This window comes from Alligator sinensis, unplaced genomic scaffold (genome assembly GCF_000455745.1).
Source record: "Alligator sinensis unplaced genomic scaffold, ASM45574v1 scaffold312_1, whole genome shotgun sequence".
In the NCBI taxonomy this organism is placed as follows: Eukaryota; Metazoa; Chordata; order Crocodylia; family Alligatoridae; genus Alligator; species Alligator sinensis.
In genome coordinates this window covers 2,616,891-2,638,308 of record NW_005842029.1, presented here as the reverse complement: position 1 = coordinate 2,638,308, position 21,418 = coordinate 2,616,891, and the positions used below count along the sequence as shown (strand labels likewise).

At 42.5% G+C, this 21,418-nt stretch overlaps 1 protein-coding gene across 4 annotated transcripts in view; it reads left to right on the top strand.

Annotated features, from left to right (window-relative positions):
• Window positions 1–21,418, top strand: part of CLCN4 (chloride voltage-gated channel 4) — a 58,733-nt gene that overhangs the window by 11,545 nt on the left and 25,770 nt on the right. For 3 of the 4 annotated variants that reach the window (XM_025202543.1, XM_025202541.1, XM_006022313.3), the window contains 3 exons: window positions 9,717–9,868; window positions 10,327–10,426; window positions 17,788–17,975. In XM_025202543.1, the coding sequence (XP_025058328.1) occupies window positions 9,717–9,868; window positions 10,327–10,426; window positions 17,788–17,975 (440 nt within the window). Of the gene's footprint in view, window positions 1–7,654; window positions 7,774–9,716; window positions 9,869–10,326; window positions 10,427–17,787; window positions 17,976–21,418 lie in introns of those variants that run through there. The other variant, XM_025202542.1, reaches the window with a different exon arrangement.

The following is a 21,418-nucleotide window of genomic DNA, read 5'->3' as shown; positions in this document are numbered from 1 at the left end:
TTGAAACTTGTTGGAATTTCATAAAATAAAAATACATCTGCTGGTCTCTCATGTGTCCAATTAAAACAGAAAACAGGATGAAGAGAATGTACCAGGAAACTAACATGTTTTATGTGTTGGAACTAGGCACTTTACTTTGACAGCTATTCAGCTAATTTTTACAGCCAGTATGCTTTTCAGCTTCCTCTGTTTTCTAATTTTAGTCTGTGCTTGCTACATCAAATACATTTCACATAGTATCAGTCCATATGCTACCTAGAACTTCATTTCACTGATACAAACCTTCTAGTTTCTAGCACAAATTATATCAATACAAAAAAACAGAATTTGTTTTAATTCTAAGCAGTTTATTACTCATTTCTAGAATTTTCTTTGAATTTGGCGATTGAGGGGTGTGTAAAAGCACCTCAAAACCAAAAAAATTGAAATTAGCACATGATAAGAACAATCTTTGTGTGTTGATTGGTCTGCTGTGGTCATGTGCATGTCACCACCCAGAATGTACGTGTCTATTGTGGTATCTTGTTTGTTAACACTAGACTCTGTCAACTTCACATAAGTCCACTTTGCTTTGTCAGTGTTTTAAAAAATAATTAAAAATAATAAAGAAGGGAGAATTTTTGTCAGTGTTACATTTATAGAAGACTTAGACAAGCTTTTGAATGTGGTGCATTACATTCAAAAGATTGTCTAACCCAACCATGCAGTTGGTCCAATAAAAGATATCACACACACAAATTCCTTGCCTCCTGTATACTTCTTAGACTATTATGGCTACCCACATCACTTGACTGCTACCACAACATGGTAAAAATAGTCAGATTTATTAGAAAATATATGGGAAACACTGGGGCTAGGGACAGAAGCTACACATAAACCAATTAAAGTGATCAGAAACTGGTTTAAACTTGTAACAGAACAAACGTTCAGTACACATAAACCAGTTTCAAAATGGCTGGAACTGGTTTAAGATAAACCTGGTTGAATGTAGTATCAGATTTAACTGATTTGGGTCAAACTGGTTTATAAAAGTTCTGTCCCAGAGCCCTTCCTGGTTCTAGTTCAATTGGAGTCCTCCAGCATCCCAGCATTTTGCAGCCCTGGGCTGGGCTGTGCTGTCTGCTCCAGAGAGCAGGGCTGGCCCTGCCCCTCTGCTCCCTAGCTGGAGCAGTGAGGGCTGGCTGACATGGAGATGAGGGGGTGGCAAGCCTGGCTGGGGATGCAGCCCAGTCTATGCGGGAGGACTGCCCCTCCCCCCCAAACAAACTCCAGCTGGAACCTGGGGACATATAGGGGAATTAAACACCCCTTCCCCCACTCAAACTTACTGCTAGCTGAAACTGTGGACCTAAAATCCCAGAGGCACCTGGAAGCAGGAAGAGGAAGAGATGTGCAACCCTGCAGAGTCCTGCTGCTGTAATTCTGCACTGCAAATCCTGGGGACCTTGGGAGCAGCAAGATTAGGAACTGAACATACAGCCAGAGAGCCATGCTCTAGTTCTCCTCCCTGCCTGCCTCACCCCGCCCCGCCCTGCCCCGTTTCTGGCCTATGCCACTGCAGGTATGTGGCTGCATTTCCTGAATCAAGGGTAAATGTCTGTTCACTTCTGTTTCAATTTAATCTGTGCATTTTAGACTAACCTGCATAGACTATTCAGCCTCGGGCTTTTTGACTGTCTGTATCTAGCCTGAGAACACAACTTCCAGTAAACAGTTACTAATGTCATGCTTAGGGGTATGTTATGACTTTTTTATTTAGATCCCAAAGATCCATGTTACTAGCAGACAGGACAGTTGAAAAGGCCACTTTAATTTCTCTAAATTTGTTCTCTTCTGCAATATGGGGACAATACTTATTTTTTCTTGCCCTTTGACTATATTGTCTGTGTAGCCAATAAGCTCTTTGGGGCAAATCATCTCTTACTCTAGATAGCATGATGCCTAGCACTATTGGGTCTATATTTCATTTGGGGTTTCTAGGCACTGTTATGAAAAAAACAATAATAAAAAGGTATCTCATGCTGTGTTGTATGTATAGGAGATGGAGAGCTCTGCCCATATTGAATTCATAAGAGCCTTAGCCAGATTTCATTGCTGTAGATACTGCTCTTACAGCTGCATTTTATGTTCTGGGGGTGTTGTTTGGTTGGGGTTTTTTTGAAGTTTAAGGCTGATTGTCAATTAGTTTGGATTTCCATACCAGATTATCTGGAATTCAAGGGTTTTTTTTTATTGTCTTGAGTAATTGTCTCTAGAGGTGACACTGAATGCCTTTGCAGTAGTTGTCTGTAGCATGATACTGGTCATTCCTTTTCTTTCTCTCCAGACACATTCTATGCTATGTGTATTTTGAGCAGGTTTCTATTTGAAGGTCTACTTATTTTCTTGTGGCCTGGCTTGGTAATGTCCATCACAACTGAACCCTGACAACTGATTTGAAAAGTTATTTTTCATGATGTGGAATCAACGTGTAGCTTATGTCAATTCGTGAGCTTTTGGCCGTCAGAGACATTACCAGGGATCACTACGTGGAAGTGGCTCTCATCAATCCCCAGTGCCTCTGATCTAGGAAACCCCTCATCGCTCACCTGTACCACCTGCACTCCGTTTCCAAAGGTTCTTCCCCAGATGACTGTGCTACACAACTATGGGAAGAACAGTGGGCCTCTGAGAACTGCAGATTCAAAACATTTATCCCAAACCCCTCTACAAGACCTCCCGGCTTCAATTCGGACAGACTGTCCTGGGTCTGCCTCAATAGGTTCCAAACTAGCTATGGCCAGCTCTTTCACAGGAAAAGTTTTGTTTCAAGGAAAGAAGTTATTTAGTGCTAAGAAAATACCTATGAAGAGCCCTTATTAGCAGCTCTAATGTTTCACGCAGCTGTGATGCTATCCCTTCACCTGGTTTCAGATTTCCTTACCAAGGACACTTATGATTTACATGATATAGAAGCAAGGCCCTAGCTGCTGTCTCACTGCCCTAGCGTTGCCTCCAAAGCAGTTCCATCTGTAGGTGGGGCTTGTCTCTTCACTTCTCTCTTCGCATCTGTCTGCATTTGGGGATTTATATCACCTTTTGATTGTGTCACTAAACTGACTGGATTTGCAAAGTAAAAGCCCAGAGTACCTGCCACATGGGGACAGGGGTGCTAAACATACATTCAGCAGCATAGAGTTTGGTGGGGGCCAGAAGTGCACAGAAGCATTTTGCTACCTCTAAAGCAAAGGCCTGCTCTTTGCATAGGGTTTAACTTATTATATGGTGATGAGAATTGACTTATGATAAATATCACAAAATTTACCTGTGAGTGTCTGAAGAAAATGTGTCTGCAAAATGCTTCTATGAACTTCTGGCTCCCACCAAACTCCATCTCACTGGATGCAGGTCATCATCACGTGATAGTAAGGCTTCCTATATGATGCACAGGCATGTGGACTGTTTCTTGTTTTAAAGCCCTTCCCTAACTGCTTTGGCTCAAATTTTTTTCCATCTCTAGGTTTTTTCCAATAGCTAGTGGGAAGCTTTTGCGTTTCCTTGTAGAAGTAGGATCCTAATCCATCCTGGCAATCCACAGCTCTTCTAATTTCTCAGTGGGGCACCCTGAGAAATAGATATACAGTTCTCCTATTCTGATACAGGCACCTATGATAGAATAATGTGGTAGGCGTTGCATTTACAATCTCCAGGACAGACTTTGTCAACTGCTAATGACCACTACTTTCTATGTCTCCCTTTATAACTGGTGTTGGGTTTTTTTCTTTACAAAAGCTAGCTAATTACTTATGCTCTGTCCTGTTCCATTGGGCATCTGTTTGGGTTTAATTTCCTGCCCCAGAGGGTGACTCCCTAGATTAGGTCTATTTCCTATAGGCATGCCATAGTGGTTGGAAGATTATTTGATTTTTGCAATTAAAATACTTATATAAAATAATAATGGTGACCTTTCCTGTAAAATAATGGTCTTTTCAGCTGTCTGGTCAGAGCAGATCGTCAGTGTAGTCTAAAAGAACCCTAACCAACAGTATCCAAAGGGGCATGCACACACTGGTAGTTGCAATAGGAAAAAGAAAGATTAAAATAATACTAGTTCTAATTTAAACTATAGGTAAGTAGTCTGAGGTGTGAAGGATCATACCAGGTAAAAGCATACAGGCAACTAAGTACTTAAACCACTTTTTTGCCTGCTTTAATTAGATAATTAGGGAATGTCCTGAAAAATACAAAGGGCAAAATCCTCTCTTCACTGTTAATTTCTACTATTGTTTTGTAGGCTATGCCCCTTATTTTGCAAGTAACTATAGGCTCCTGAAAGATATGTCAAGGCTAAAAGGCTTCTGGGAGAGCATAGCCTGCTTTTTGCTGCTTTTTTTTGCAAAAGCAGTAACCTTCAGAAAACCCTTTTAGGATGTGAAACAAGACTAACTGGTAACTATAGGCAGCATTGAGTACTAACACAGACAGAATATATCTAGACTCTACAATAAGGAAGAGAGAGGAAAATATATATAGAACAAATCATAATATTACAGTTAAGATTGATCATAGACTAATGTGTCTTTAATAAGTTAAAGTCATGATGGGTGTGTTTACACATACCCATACGGCGACATTGCTACTGCACCATGGTTTAGTACTTCCAGATATTTCCTTCTTTTGTGGCCAGTCTTGACCTCCACTTGATATCCTTTGGGCACATCTACATATGACACTATGGTGCAATACAGACTGCTATTGCACCATGCTTTAGTACAGGGGTTTTCAACCTTTTCTGGTCAGCGTACAACTGGTTGACAAGCGGCGGGGGGGGGTCTGCAGTGGCCGATCAACGAGTGGGGGGGGGTCTCTTGTAGCCAATTAACAACTGGGCCGGGGGGTCCCTCGTGTGCTCGTGGTGGTAAAACCATAAGTGCCAGAGGCGAAAATGCTGGTGAAAAAAGTGCCAGCAGTGCACAGCAGCACAAAGTGCTGGCAGCCCCAGCCCTGTTTCTCTGTGCTGCTGCTGTGTCATGCTGTGTACCCCCTGGGGATTTCCCAAGTACCCCCAGGAGTACGTGTACTCCCAGTTGACAACCCCTGCTTTAGTACTTCTTTTTGGTGAAATAGTGGCTAAAAATAACCACTTCATGGGCACATGTTGACGCATCCATCATGACTATAATATAATACCCATTGGGTGCATCTACATGTGACCTTTTGGAAGTACTGTGACATACACTGGGCTCACAATTATTTTTAGGCACTGCTTCACTGTAGTGTGCGCTATAATGAGGGAGCGCGCTACTATGATAAAGCAGCTGCTGGTCACATGTCGATGCATGTGGTCACTGTGTTGCACACTGCTATGGCAACGTAGCATCACATGTAGATGTGCCCTGTGGGTATTATGTGAAGGTCTAGGCTGGCCACAAAAGAAGGAAATAGCTGCATTTAAAATAGTACAAGTCTAGGCTAACCACAATGGGTCCCCTTTGTGATCTGGAAATAACTTGCATATAATTGCTATAATCTTGCTGGCTTGTTGACTGCATAAGGGCAAGAGGAAAAAAAAGGAAATAAAAGGAGACAGCCACAAGACGCATGGAAATTGAACATGAGCAAGGATCAACAACTGAAGAAGTGGTAGAATTTGATTGGATAACAGCGAACAAAGGAACTGTGAGGTATAAAAGAAGACGTTACATGGAAAGCAACTTGGGTACATAACACCAAAGACACCACTGTGCAGATGCACTGAAGCCCCCTTGCCTGACAACTTAATCTGGCCAGCAACATCATTGAGCAATAGACTACTCATCCCATATGTAATGTATCTGATCATTTCATTTTGCTTTAAGATGTCAATAAATCATATGTATTCTATATGACTGGAATGGTCTGAGATCTCATTTATTATTGCTGTCCAAGCCACCTCAAATCTACTTGCTGTTCTGTCACAACCCAGTGATTTTTGGTGCCTCGGCACAATGGGATTTTCTTGCCACATGAGAGCCTCTTGCACAGCGAGGGTTTTGCTGCACAGAGAAACCTCGGTGCAAGAGAGTTCCCGCCAATTTGCAGCCTTCTTTGCAGGGTGCATTTCTTCTTTGCAGCACAGAAATGCACGGTGCAAAGAGTTCCCGCTATTCGAATGCAAATTTGTGTCCCGCTATTGGCCAGTGCTAAATTATTCACACGTGGCGGCTAGTAATTGGCTCGCTGGCCGTTTAAAATTCCACGCGACTTCCGCCCAAGTCGAAGAACTTTGAGCACGCTGCAGAGTGCCTCTAAAGAGATCTGACTTGCGGCTAGCTGATCGATAGACTGATCACCTATCGATCTTTCTTCCCGTCGCCGAGCGCAATCCCAGACGTACCCTTTTCTCACCGGCTTTAATTGCAGACGGATTGACTGGCTTGGGCCCCCCCAGCTGGAACAACTCGTGTGGTTGTTCAGACGACTGGACCACCTGCGTCGTGATTGCAAGCGGCGTGAGTAAAGTTTTTTGCAACCGATAAATTGTGTCTGCCTCTCCATTCACCAGCCCGCCCTAACGTACGAGCAATTTCTAACTTAACTCGAGTCGGTTCTGGCCGTCCGAGACATGTTCAAGCGTAACAATCTAAAAGAAATTATTTAGGATTTATTGCCTTTATCAGTTTGCCCTAAAAGTACTTAGTATCTTTAAAGGAATTTGTAGATTTAGAGCTGCTATAGTCAGGATAGTTACAGATCCTGAAGTTCATTCCCTGTGTCCAAATTTTCCTTGTAAATTACAGTTGTCTAGTGGTTCTTACCCTATGTCATGGATTCACCCAGGAACCAAGTTGCCCTTTGGGGTTCACTGTGTGACATGCATGGGTAATCTCCTAAATTAGTTTTAATCCTGTGGTGTTTAGTCTCTATTTAGCTGGTGGGAAAGTAGGTTAAGTTTAGTAATGTTCATATCTATATGTATTGGATATAAATATATTTATTATATTTATATTGGCTATAAATATAATTTTGATATATCTTTACATTACACCATGTCTGCTTTAGTAAGGCAGTGATTGACTTGAGCGGCCTTTGACTGTTCACACTTACAAGAAACAATAGCTGAGAATTAGGGCCTTATGACACCTTACCCTCTGAGCTGAACAAATGTTGATGAGTGTGGGTGCATCTACATGTGCCATTGGGAAGCTTATTGCTTCACAGTTTATTGCTCTTGGGAAGGTCCTGGACATGCATTTTACATGTGCACCTGTTGCACTGCCCATTGAGCTGGGTCACAGCAGCCCTGGTATAGAACAGTAGTGGGCAAACTATGGCCCGCGTATGACCCACCACAACTCACATGCCCACCCCTGCTCCCCCCCACCCCTCTGCCCCCTCACACCTCTCCACTGTCCCCACTCCCCCCACCACCCACACACCTCACCCCCCCATATACAATATAAAAGAGTAAGACTTTATTTTGAGCTATTGTGCAATTGTCTTTATATATACTACTCAAAAAATACATAAATCAAGACAACAAATATTTTTTGCAATAAAATTAAAATGTTATAGTAGATGTTTGGTTTTTAGTATATGATTTCTTTTTTTATCTGTAATTTGTTAAAATGATATTTCTGAAAATTTTTTTTGTATGTGGCCCTCAACAGCTCACCAAAAGTCATTGAGTGGTCCACCAGCTGAAATAATTGCTCACCCCTGGTGTAGAATTGCCCTGGGAATGTGTCTCAAGTGTGCATACAGGGAGCATCTGGAGCGAGAGTACTGTTGCACCCTACAAAGAACTTCTCAAAAGTAGTGGAAGCTTTTTAATGTCTTTCTTTGTTTTTTTGGTCTGCTATTTTAGTGGTCACAATAACAATTTGCCTTATTAACGGAACCTGAGCCATATGTGCATCGGCCCATCTAGAGTGTCACTGCTGAAGTTTATCATCCAGAGTGATGTGTAGCAGTGATGTTTGAACTCTTTATGCTCAGTTTGTGTGAATTACCTAAACCAGATATGGCTTCCAGAGCTTGGCAATAATGTGCTTAGAACTTGATGTTCTGCAAACCACCTTGGTTTTTCTACCTTCTAATGCAGCTGTATATGTCAGCCCAGGTCCATGAATGTTTTGTGGAGGTGGCCTGAAGTTCACCATGCCTACTTAGCAGCCTGTAGGAAGACTACCCCACTGCCTAATTCCAAGCCCTGTATTTTCCATTAAATGCCTTCTGGAAATTGAGGGCTATCCTCTTTATCCTGGGGCAGAGAGACCTCTCTGAAATTTCTCTAGAAAACCAATGGGGTATTTGGCTACTGCTCATCTCCAAAGGTCTCAGAAGCAACTTAGAAAGTTATTCCAGTGAGATAGAAGGCACTTAATTTTGTTCCCAACGAGACAGGAGCAAAACTGTCCTGGTTCTGCTACTAGCTGCTGAGTGAAAGACTTGGAGAAGATATAGCCTTTACAATCCTTTGTATAAGGTGAACAGCATATCCACATCCTGTGATATAAAATCTAAGTTTAGAAGATCCCTGGTCCTTAAGGAATGCTTTAAGATGTGACTGCTTAAACTAATGCTGCGAGATTTGCTGGAGGCTGCAGAGGCCTTAAAACTAACATTCCAAAGGAGACATGATGTCCTCAGTGCACGGGTAACCTGAATCCCTACGATCACTCCACAAATATCAAAATCGTTAGCTATTTCATTGGCATTCAAAATATGTAGGTCTAAATAGTAATTTTCATGTTATGAATATTTGCACAATACATTATGTGCGTTGTTTTGCCCCTTGTGAGTGGATTTAGCAAGAGCAGGGAGGTATTAGCCCCCATTTGTTTTCCAGTCTGGCCTTTCAACTGTCAAGTGTCCTGTCAACATGTAGTTGCTAAGACTATGGATACTTTTTTAGATGTTGGCTGATGGGCACCATCAGAATAGAATCCTGAAACCATCCTGTTTTGGCTGGGTATATGTGTTTAAATGTGCTGGGAATTCATAATCTTTTTAGTCATGTTAATGTACTTTTTTAGATAGAGTGGTTGAGGGCTGGAGTGTCATGGGCACTAAGGTGTAGGGTTAATAGGCCAGAGATTGCAAGTTCGGGGCCATAGTGGAAGTGTTTTATGCCCCAGCCTGTCAGATTCCAACAAACCTGTGAATTCTGCTAAAAACCGCGTCACAAGGACATGAAGAAAGAAAGATAGGATGGTATATTTAGCTGTTGAAGTTGGCTTTAAACATTTATTTTTCATGCATGGTAAACTCATTTAAAAATGGAAGTGCCTCTAACATCCTATGCACCTGCCATATTTACTCAGTATAAATTATACTTGGATCTAGAGTGGAGAGTCAACAAGCTGTCCTGGTACAACTGCTTGCAATAGCGACTCTTATAGTGCTTTGCAACTTGGTGGCAGGGCAACTAGTAATAAGCTTGTATTTTTGAGCAAAACAGCCACCCTGGGGTAAGCTTCAGGCATACAATATATATATGTTTTGTTCCCTGATTTCTCCCAGGATTGTTGTACACCAGACTTAATTAACTTACAGAGGTGTAGGGTGGAGCATCATCTGTTTGCTCTTTTTTACACTGGCACACATGTAGTGTGTGTCCATTGTCGGAGAAACTCTGTCTCATGTATTCATCATGTAGTGCTTAGGGGAAGGTTTTGAAGGGTTCCTGGAAATATGTTCAGTAACATGGAAAAGAGATGAGGACTTATTACAATTTTTGCTTTTCCCTTCTACAGATACTAATATGGTTAATACAGGAGATATGAATGGTTCTGGCAATCTGATGGATTTTCTGGATGAACCTTTCCCTGATGTTGGGACTTATGAAGACTTCCACACCATTGACTGGCTAAGAGAGAAGTCCCGTGACACCGACAGACATAGAAAAGTAAGAGATGTCGGCGTAAACACACACATGAACATACCAACAAAAGCCTTGGTAATATGCATCCCTAAAGCAGAAAAATGATATTTCCAGCATTGTTAAAAAATATTTTGAGTTGGACATACAAAAAGGTGGGAATAATTTACCTTTTGTAATTCATCATTTCATCTATCAATACCAGAAGAAAAAGAGAGGGAAAAACCTACTGAATGTGAAGGTTCAGAGCTAAACCGAGTAATTGTTTTGGCTGACAAATTCACCTTAAACAACTTTGTTTCACTGGCTAACAAATGCACTGGAGACAAAAAAAAAGGAAAAAGAAAACCTGATTGATTTTATGGGGATAGTGATGAAGTTGATGGGGATACTGATGAAGTTGTTTAATAACTGTCTTGCCTTATGAACATGATACAACAAAATTTAAGTTTGTCTGAATTAGCCTCTATATGTATATCTTTCAGATTACAAGCAAAAGTAAAGAATCCATATGGGAGTTCATCAAGAGCTTGTTGGATGCCTGGTCAGGATGGGTGGTGATGCTTAAGATAGGACTTCTGGCAGGTCTGTGTCTATTAGCCAAAGTGGTGTGTCCAAATGTCTTTCTTGCAGCTTTATGACTGACATCTGCTTATGTTTCACTAACTTTCTCCAGTCCCCAGTGTTTTAACACAGATGAGATAAAAAGACAGTTGTGCATCTAGGCATCTATAGTGCTTAACGAAAAATTCACTTGGAAAGTCTCCCGCTGAGTGCTGACCTAGAAAAAAGGCTATTAATGAGTAATGTGATTTCCGTGTTACTTCTGAAAATAGGCTGAGTGAATGTGTCTTGCCCTTGAGGAATGGTTTTGACTCTCAAACCCTGAATCGTGTGTTCTTTTATTCTTGACCTTGGTTACTTTAATTCTATGAATAGATATTTTCATGCAGGATTGAGAGTATTTGGTAGTATACTGTCGAAACGTAGCTCTGTAATACACTGGATTCATTGTAGATCGAGAGTTATCTCTTTATACGCACATGAAAGGAAAACAGAGTTTCTGACTAAATTTCAGATCTGCTCCCAAACCAGGCAGACATTACATATTTAACAACCTGCTCAAACTTGGATAGGAAATTCATTAATTTCCTGAGTTGTCCTGTCTCCTGCTCAGTTTAGTATGACTTCCAGTTTGGAAGGCTGCACTCACATTATCAAGTTGAAACAGCTGCCTCTAACATTTTCTAATCATGTTTCATTTATGTCAGTATGATCGTGCATCAGTCCTCTCAGTAACAAAATGATACAATGTCCATGCAAAAACTAGTGTGACTACTTTGCTTTAACATGCAAAATTAACCACATAGGCCACATCCAGATGAAAGCAGCTGTGCAGTATGTGGTACAGCAGACCCATCTGTGGCACCATGCACTACACATTCAGGTGTTCTCCACAATGCAAGATAGCAGTATAGGTAGGGTTTACCCCAGGAGATCCTGGGGTCAAAAAAACCCATGCAAAAAAAAAAAGCAAGGCAGCGCAATGCAGGGACAGTGCATGCCACCCAAAACCAGAGCTGGTTAGCCAGATCCATGCTATGGCTGCCAGCCAGGCTCTGAGTGGCAGGATTGCCACTGCTGCAGCCCCAGAAGGCCCCCAGGATCCTAAGTAAGGCTGCTGAGGTCAGCACAATTGCTGACCCTAGCTTCTTCTATACCACTCAGGGTAATCTGCTGCACATTAGAGGGTGTGTGGCACAGGCATTCCTTGGAGACAAGTAACAGTAGCACAAGGTGTGCCTCTGCTTCTTGTCCCCAGGGAAACAAGAGTCCATGCACGTGTGGACGCGGCCATAGGGTGCATCTAGATGAGCATGCACGTGCAGTTTATAGCACTGCAAACCTATCTGTGGTGCCCAATGGCAATGCATAGGGGGTACACATAGGTGCATGTACACCACCTGAGATCAGCTGTGCACCCCCTGGAAGCACCAGCCATGAAACCAGAAGTGCACTTCTAGTTTTGCCGCTGGCTTAGCGATCGGCCACTGGGGGACCCTCCCTCCTGCCCCCTGTTGGTGATCTGGTGCCCCCCCCAGACTCTGGAGGTAGCAGTCACCCATGGTGGTGCTACAGACCACATGTACTGCACATGTAGGTGTTTGCCATGCTACTAATTTGCAGCAGAGTGGGGGGGGGGGGGGGAGTGGGGGGTGGCGTGTGAATATTTGGGGGGGGGGGGGGGGGGGGGGGCGAAGAAGGGGGTTGACACCAAGAAACCCTGCTGTCAAGAAAACCTGTGCCTGAAAAAGGTGGGGAAGGAAGGAGGATGCATGTGGCAGCAGTGCGGGGCCACCCAAATCCTGGCTACTGCTGGAGTCCCGTGAAGCCCCCAGGACCCCAGGTAAAGCTGTTGGGGCCAGCCCAAGTGCTGGCACCAGCTTCCCCTGCACCACCCGGGGCAATTGCTGCACACCAGGGGGGGTGTGCACAAGTGTTCCCCAGGAACAAGTAGCAGCATCACAACTATGTGCTGCTGCTATTTGTCCCCAGGGAAACACATGTGTTTGCTCATCTGGATGCAGTCATACAGAGGTATTTTTGTACCTCATACTTGTACCTCATACTTATTCCTATTTTTATAAAAGTACTTAGAAAGATCTCTTTTATTCCAAAGTAGAATGAAAATTAATCCTGAATCCTTGAAAGTTGCTGCAAAAAGTCCTCTGCTCAGCTTTAGCTGTGGTACATCTAGGCTAAGAAAAGAGGTTGAGAGTAAGTTGTATAATTTATTAGAAAAATTCACCCTTTTCCACAGCATGGCTACAGTTTAACACCTTTGACCTTGAACAGTTAAACTGATGGAGCTAAACTCAGGAAAATGTTGCAATTCGGTTACAAGGTTGTTGGTTGTAGCCATGTTGGTCTAAGGACATAGTCAGTTAAGGTTTTTTGGGTAAATGTGATATCTTTTATTAGACCAACTAAAGAGTTGGAAAAAACTTCTTTGTAAGCTTTCAGACACAAACACCCTTCTTCAGGCATTGGGATGACTCTGCTCACAATTGTAATTATAACCCAATTGTAATTAGGTTGGCATTAGTTATCACCTATTAACTACTCAATAACACCCCTCCACCATTTCGATGACTGCTATGCCACTGACCACACATTGCAACATTTCCCTATAGGGGTGTCAGCCTCTTTATTCTCTTTAGCAAGATGCCAACTCCAAACACACCAAAGTAACACTCGCAGTTCTGTTCTGGATGTACTTACCCGCTGTCATCCTTATTAGGCATGTCTTGATGTAAAAAAAAAGGGGAGGAAGATAAGCCAGTGGGTATGGTAGAGTTTGAAGACTCTGCCATAGACTTCCCATGTGATTTTGAGCAAGTTACTTAGGTCCAGATTTTTAAAAGTACTTGGGCTTTGTTTTATTTAGGTCTAAACCCCATCTAACTCATTTAGGGTTGGTACCTCCTTAGCATCTTTCAAAATTTCTTTCTGTTTCAGTTCTCCATGTATAAAATGGAAGCATGATACTCCCATGTAGTAATGTTACATGGCAGGAAAGGAAAATGGGCCTAAAGGACCTTGGGCATAGGTAATGAACTAAATATTGATATATTGCTTTCTAAGTATTAGTATATTTTCTCTGGCTCACCCCTGTTGTCTATTGTGCTTGGGCCAACCTGGTGACAAGTAAAAACTGTAACCAGCTGAAGGTATATTTCATGTAGAGATGAGAAAGCCAACAAGAAAGTGTCTCTTTTCTAAGATGTATGAAAATGTTTTAACATTCACTGTTTAAATGAATTTATCTCAGCTGAAATCACATTATTTTTCAATTTATTTCTTATGTTATTTCACCAATCCAGTTCATAGCAAACCATTTCCAAATGTTTATGGAAAAATACGTTTTAAAAGCATACATTTAGTGTTCTGATCGGGAGGTTGTGAAGGGACAGTTTTGGGCATTTTCAGGTAATGGAAGGATGACATCTGAATTCTGTAATTTCCTGAATTTGGAGTGATTTGTACAACATCTTCATTTATTTTTCATGGCAGGATATCTGGAGTATTTACAAGGAAGGTGTCTTTTTTCTTGTATTCAATATTCTGAGCTTTTTCAATTTGTTAGTTCAGATCTAAAGGATAAGTTACATACAGTTGTATAAAGACTGTATACCCAGTCTGGTATACCCAGACATACCCAGTTGAAATATATTGTCTTCCCCCTTTTTATGCCTAGCTGTCTAAACCAGTGGTGCTTAGAGCCCATAGGCCAGATCCCACCCAGGCCATGTCATCTAGCCTGCAGGCCATGTCATCTAGCCGTGGGCCCCAAAATTTGGGGACCAGTTTCAAAATGAATAGCCACTCCCAGCTGCCAAATTTTGGGGGTTGAATGTCGTGGCCCTGTGACTGTGCCTGTGTATGGTGGGGGCCGGTGCATGGGGTCAGTCTGTGACTAGATTCAGGGTATGGGACTGGACTGGTATGTGGTTGGATCTGGCATGCAGAGTTGGGCCAGTGTGTGACCAGACTGGCATGCTGTATTGCACCTACAGACCAACCTTGTACATGGGATCCAGTCTGCAGACCAGCTCTGTGCCTCTTACCCAGCCTGGAAGATTTAAGGGATCTTAATTTTCCTGCAGGGCTGAAAGATTTAGCATTACTGAACTAAACAGATCAGCTGCATCTTCCTTTGAATTTTACTTGCACTTGTGAGTGGTTATCAGCACTTATTAAAATCTGCCCTATAGTCTTTTAGTATATAGACCTATAACTAACTTGTTAGCCCCCACAATGCTGCTCAGGTGGCTTATTTAGGCTTTCTGTGTTTCGTTTTTCTTATCTGATAAATAATCATTTTAACTTGTGTGACACCAGGGCTTTGAGTTCTACAGACAGATAGAAGTGATTCAATGTGAGCACCTTAATTTTGCAGATAGCACTATTAAACACATTTTCTGAGCAGCATTATAGTGTAATGAATGAAATGTGAGTCTATCATTCAGAGATCTAAACGTTTGCCCTCAATCCTGCCACAAACTCCCTTTGTGACCTGCAAGAGTCACTTTATCAGGCAAAACAATCTGATAGCCTGCCTTCATTTACCCCATCCAAAGGTGTCACAGCTATTGAATTACTAGCTATGCCATGTTGGAAGGCATTTCTAAGTGAAGCTTTTAGGGAGTCTTGATTGTTCATCAGTAGATGGGGTAAGACCAGAACTGTGTACATTTTGGACAGATACAGAAGGTCCCTTGTGTCAGTCTCAGCTCTTACATTTGGGCAATATTGATCATTTGGGCATTATTTAAAGAATTATAGTCTCCTGCAAAATGCAATTAGTCAAATTCATTAAGATCAACAGCATCACACTGATTTACAGCAATCTTGGACGTGGCTCAGAGTTTACACTGAAATTCAAGTAGCTGGAAAGGGCACACAACAAAAACCCAAGCTCTTTACAAAAGTAGGCACTTTGCAACTCCATTTCTCCCCTACACATCTCTAGTGATTTCATGTGACTCTTACCAGCATATCTGTGCTTTCCTATAGACTGGAGGCAGAGCCTTCCAATATCATGCAGTTCTTTAGTATTATCATTTTTTGCTACCATGGTGATAAGCATTACTCCTCTTGCTAAAATTATAAAATGTTTCTCTGAAAAAGGCTGGCAGCAACCAAACTGATAAAAAAAAAAGGTTGCGTTACCACCTGAGTAATTTTTCATTTTCTTTTCTTGTTGAAACAGAAACTGAAAAAAAATGTCTTGAATCAAATGAATTCAGAATTGAAGTCAGCTGAGAGCTGTAACCAGAGGACTATTTGGTAAAAGGCAACTATAGCCAACCTCAGGTCTCCATTTTAGCTTATTAGCAGTGTATGAAAACTAAGCATTTTGGAATTGTCAGAGCAAACATTTTGAGATTTTCTAAACATTCTGTTGGTTTCATTTCTATTGAAATTATTCAGTTAATTTGACCCTCGTCCACCCATAATAACCTGAAATGGCATTTTTCTTTGAATAAATGATTAGCTAAATATCTAATATAATAAAAAGCTTAGTCTGTCTGTCTGTGTGTCTGCCGCCAAGAGGGTGGGCAGCCCTTGGCTGCATGGCCTGGGCTGCACGGGCCCAAGTTTGATCTGCTGCCACGGAAGTATGTGGCAGTGGTGAACAGGCCTCAGATGCCTGAGCAGCAGGGCTTCCCCACACCTCCCTGCCTGAGGGCAAAGGCGGGGATCACGGTAACGGCGCGGGCCAGGTGGATGTGGAGCGGTGGGGGGGTGGGGGGGGTAGAGCAGGGCAGGACCTGGAGTGGCCAGGGAATGGTGGAGCAAGACCAGACCCAGAGCAGTGGGGAGGAGGCATAGAGTCGGGCCAGACCTGAAGCAGTCAGGGGTTTGGAGTGGGCCTGGACCCAGAACAGCTGGTGGGGGGTGTGTAGCATGGCTGGACCTCAAGTGGTGGAGGTGGGGTGGAACAGGGCCAGACCCAGAGCAGCAGGGGTGGGAGCATGGGGTCAATATTAGCTCAGGTTTGCACCAGTCACGGGTTCAGGCCAGCAGGAGCCTGGCCTGGAGGACTGAAAGGTAAGAATCCCTGCCTCTCACCAGTTCTGGGTTTCCCCCTAGCCCCCCGTTCCCTGGGCCTCTTCTGGTTCCCCCCACCCTTGGGGCTCCTTCCACCCCTTCCTGCTTACAAGTAATTGGGGGAGGGGGCAGTGAGCAGGGGTCTGGGGTGCTGGGGAGGCTGGGGCGGTAGGGGCAGTGAGTTTAATCCAGGCCAGCAGGGTAGGGGGGCAGTTGATGTGTTTACACTAATGTGTAGTCTAGAGTGGCTACATTTTAGTGTAACACAAGCTGAGTAACATGGATCAGAGAGAATCCTGCCCTGGACTGGCATAACTTTGAGCCTCCTAATGAGGATTTCAAACTAATTTCAGGTGTTAATATGTGGACCACGCAAGTGTTAAGAGCACTGGGAGCTGCCCCAAATTACCATGTAACAAGCCCCTGTGTAGTCGTGTCAGTTGGCCACTGGATGTCACTGTTATGCTGTATAATTATTTGGAAGAGCTGTCTGTGGGATGAAAAATAAGTCTCATAAAGAGATCCTTGGAGATCTCAGAACAACAACAGAGTCTCTCTATGCCTGAAGAAGGGTACTTGTGCCTGAAAGCTTGCAAAGAACTTTGTTCCAACTACTCGGTTGGTCAAATAAAAGATATCGCATCTGCCCAAAGAACCTTGCCTCTCATAAAGAGAGGATTTTCTGAAAACATTTATGCTTGGGATTTGAGTTACTGTTCAAGATATACACAAGTGATGATGTTTGGGTCCCTTTGAAGTGACTGGCTTTTCTGCAACAGATTTAGTAAAGCAGGATTTCTCCCCTAGTATTCATTTTACTACTCGGGTCACTCTCTTTGCATATCAGCATGTACATATCAAGTCTAATGGGAGTATGTGCAACCACCACCCACCCACCATCTGCAGTGCAGAACTGTTTCCCTGATCTTGCAATCTGATACGTACATGTGCACCCCTCTGCCTGTGTGAGTCCTACTGACCTCTCTAGAGCTGTGGTAGCCCAATCAGCACGCCTGCATGGATCAAATTGCAGGATTGGGTCTTATGTTTGTATATGCAACGATTCCCTTTTGTCAGGTGCTGAGATAAGGTGTGTATCATGGTATTAAAAAGAAACATTGCTAAATAAAATATAGAAGCAGACATTTTGGTTTGGCTGAGGTCCCCTACTAACTTGCTACTATTTACCATAGGTATTTGGTGTATTTGCACTTACCTTGTAATGGGGCCTCCAGATCAAACATTTCACATACTATTATTAGTTGAATATATTTTCTACTTAGCTGTGGTGTTCCCTTCATTATTTATTTCCTGATTTTTTTTCCCTTCAGGCACTTTAGCTGGAGTTATAGATTTAGCTGTGGACTGGATGACAGACCTGAAAGAAGGTGTCTGCTTATCCGCATTTTGGTACAGCCATGAGCAATGCTGCTGGACATCTAATGAAACCACATTTGAAGACAGGGGCAAATGTCCCCAGTGGCAGAAATGGTCTGAGCTTCTAGTTAATCAGTCTGAGGTAAACCACTTAGGATTGGAATGGGAAGAACTAAACAACCTTAGAAACATTTTTTTTTTCCTACTCTTTTTTTCTTTGTTTTGACAATCTCTCCAAGCGATTCTTCCAATTCAGACAGTAATGAGCTGCCAATATGTTAAAAAGGCATTCCCACAAACATTTCCTGATTAGCCTGGCTAAGAACCATGTCTCAGTGATAAATGCATGGCAGAAGGAAGGGCCGCAGGAATGAAAATGTCTCTCTTCTGTATACTTACTAAAAAAGCTATCCATGACCAAGAAAGCAGGCGACTCCACTTGGCAACCAAACTTTCCCTTTTAAAAGCATTTTTCTGGAATAAAGTATAGCACGTTTCTGGAAATTACATGAGGGGGAAATCCTCAGAGCTATGAAAAGGGTATGAAAGAATAAGTTGGAGCTGCATACAAGATGCTTTTTCGGCTTTGGAAAATCACCTTCTTATGACAATCCAGGATTCAGTTACTGATTCGAATCCTGGACATAGCCCAGCATTCAACTTGGAAAAAATGGAATTTTTCAATGAAATAAATTTAAAAAAAATGCATTTTTGTTCAACTGAAGACTTTTTGCTTGACTCAAAATGAAATGATTCCTTTAATTTAGTCCTCTGTGCCAACTTTGTTCCAAATTTGTGAAAAACCTGGGTCTTGCCAAAGCCACATTCTCTTGGCAAATTTACTATTTGTCAAAAATTTTTGCCTAGTGTTATTAGTCGCATCTTAATTGTGGGGTAAGAATGATATATATGGAGAGAAAATGGATTGACTAGAATGATGGGATTATTTTCCATCAGCAATTTGTTTTAAAAATATCTAACATTTGGTAACATTTGATCCTTTCAAAATAGAAAGAAAAAAACAAGTGGTGGTGGTACTGGGGGTATTATGGAGTTGAGGCACTTTTATGGGCCACAGGGCTTATTCATCTGTGTTTTACATTGTGTCAGGGTTCAGAGAAGGGATTGTTACTGATCAGTCGGCGAGACCTCCCCAGCTCTTCCTTCAGTTCAGCAGTAGAGTTTTGGCACTCTGGAGTCTCCAAGAGCCTCTTCATTACTATACAGAAGTAGTTTAATAATTCTTCACTTTAACTTCAAAGCTGTTGATGCTGGATTACATTATTTGTAGACGTTTATGGCCCAGTTTTCCAGATATGCCAAGCAGCACTAGCTGTGACTGACAACAACAGGAATTGCGAGCTGCTCAGTATTTCTGAAAGTTTATCCTGTTGGATGCCAAGCAGGAGCTTCCAGTGTACAGCTGAAGATGCACAATGCTAAGCTTTATTGTATGTGGCACTTGGAATCGTGTCAAGTTCAAGTGCCGTGACAGGGGTCCTAAATCGATAGTTGTTTCTTTGTAACAATCAAAGAATCATTGTCCCTGTAACAATGGCCAATCAGTAGAGAAGTTGTAATTTATTAGAAACTGCACAGCTGGACAAGAGGTAGGAAGGGAGAAGAGGTGAAAGAAGTTTTATTATTTTAGGTGTTGTATAGGGGGGACCATCAGCAAGTCCCTGGAATATTCTTAGCCTGAAATTTTCATAGATTTCATAAACATTAGGGCTGGAAGGCACCTTGGAAGATCACTGAGTCCAGCCCCCTGCCCCAAGGGCAGGAAGTCAGCTAGGGTCAACGGATCCCAGCAAGATAAGCATCCAAACACTTCTTAAAGCCATCCAGAGTAGGTGCTTGCACCACCTCTGGAGTGAGTCTATTCCAGGCCTTGGGGACTCAGACAGTAAAGAAGTTTTTCCTAATGCCCAGCCTAAAATGGTCTTGGGGGATTTTGTGACCATTGGACCTTGTCATCCCTTGGGGTGCTCTGGTGAACACGTGTTCCCCCAGGTCCTGATGCGCACCCCTTATGTACTTGTAGGCAGCCACCAGACCACCCCTGAGCCTGCGCTTTTCCAGGCTGAAGAGTCCCATGTCTCTCAGCCTCTCCTCATAAGGTCTATTTGCCCTCTGATCATGCGCATAGCTCTTCTTGAGACTCTCTTAAGCTTCTCCATGTCCTTCTTGAGTTGTGGAGCCCAGAATTGGATGCAGTACTCCAGTTGCAGCCTCACCAAGGCTGAGTACAGCAGGAGGAAATGTAAACAGAGAATATCCTCCAGGATGTTTGTGTCTTTTATAACAACAGAAACTCAACAACAATAACTAGAAGCTAGATGGACCCTGCTGACAGCATTATGGCTGCTTTAAGCTTAAGTAAGTTGCCCATGAGAATCTGGATACAGCTTATGAAATCCAACAACAGTGTTTTAATTATCATCTTTCTATAAAACTCCTCCAAAAGCATATTCTTGATTTAAATGATATGGGAAAACATGAGCACCAGCCAGGCATACACCATATTATGATTTCTTGCCTACTCCTTGTAGGGAGGCCAACTATATTGATTGTACCTTTAGCTGTACACTGCTTCCTTGAGCCTGGTGGGAATTTTCTGATGCATGAGAGTTTTATCAGAAAATGTCCATTTGTTAGATCTGAAATTTCCCCCCAAAACATCTCTGGCTCCAGGAATTTTTTATCAAATCACATGCAGGTTTCACGCAGGAAACAGCTTCATTTTCTGTCAGGATGCTGAAGACCCTGGGATTCCAATGCTGCCCTGCCCTGCCCTGCCATGCAGACTGCCCCCTGGCTTGCCTGTGGTCAGGGAGCTGGGAATTTGAAAGACTTGTGAGTCTTTGTTCTGACTAGAGCTCAGCCTTCAGCTGTCTGGCATGGAGATTTGCATTCCTGAAAGCCCTTTGAGAACCTGCGCTAGCACCCAAATGAAGTAGGTGGGAGCTTTGAGAATCTGATCTCCCAGCCATAGAGCTCAAAAACCATGGCATCTCCACTCTAAACAGAGTTCATCTAGTCCAATAGTTCTCAGTTTCATTAGACTGTAGGCACCCTCGAAAAAATGCCAACTCCTAATTTTCACTCATTTTTTGTGTACAGAAAAATAATAGAGCAATTCTTGTTTCAGAGAATTCAGAAAGATCATAATACATCAAAACATTTTTAACACTATGGTTTCCTATTTGAAATCTCTGAGAACTAGCATTGTGTGGCATCCTGCAGCATCACAAAAGCATCTCAAAGCACCTCAGGGTGCCATGGCATCCTGGTTGAGTATCCCCGAGATAACCTTTTCAGAATGTCAGCTTCAGTATGCTTCCAGCATCTTGTGGAATATGTTGTGTTTTGGAAACAACTTGTGTTTCTAATTCATGGGAAATTTCCAAAACTTTAATTTCATCACTGATTCCAACCAGTGAGAGTGAAGTGTTTGTGTAACATGTAGCAAATAACGACAGCATTTTCAGTTTACATCTGGACAAGGAAGATATACAAAGAAATGACTTTATTATACTCTGTCTATTGAATTAAGAAGCAAAATCACAGCTTTTAACCTGAAGT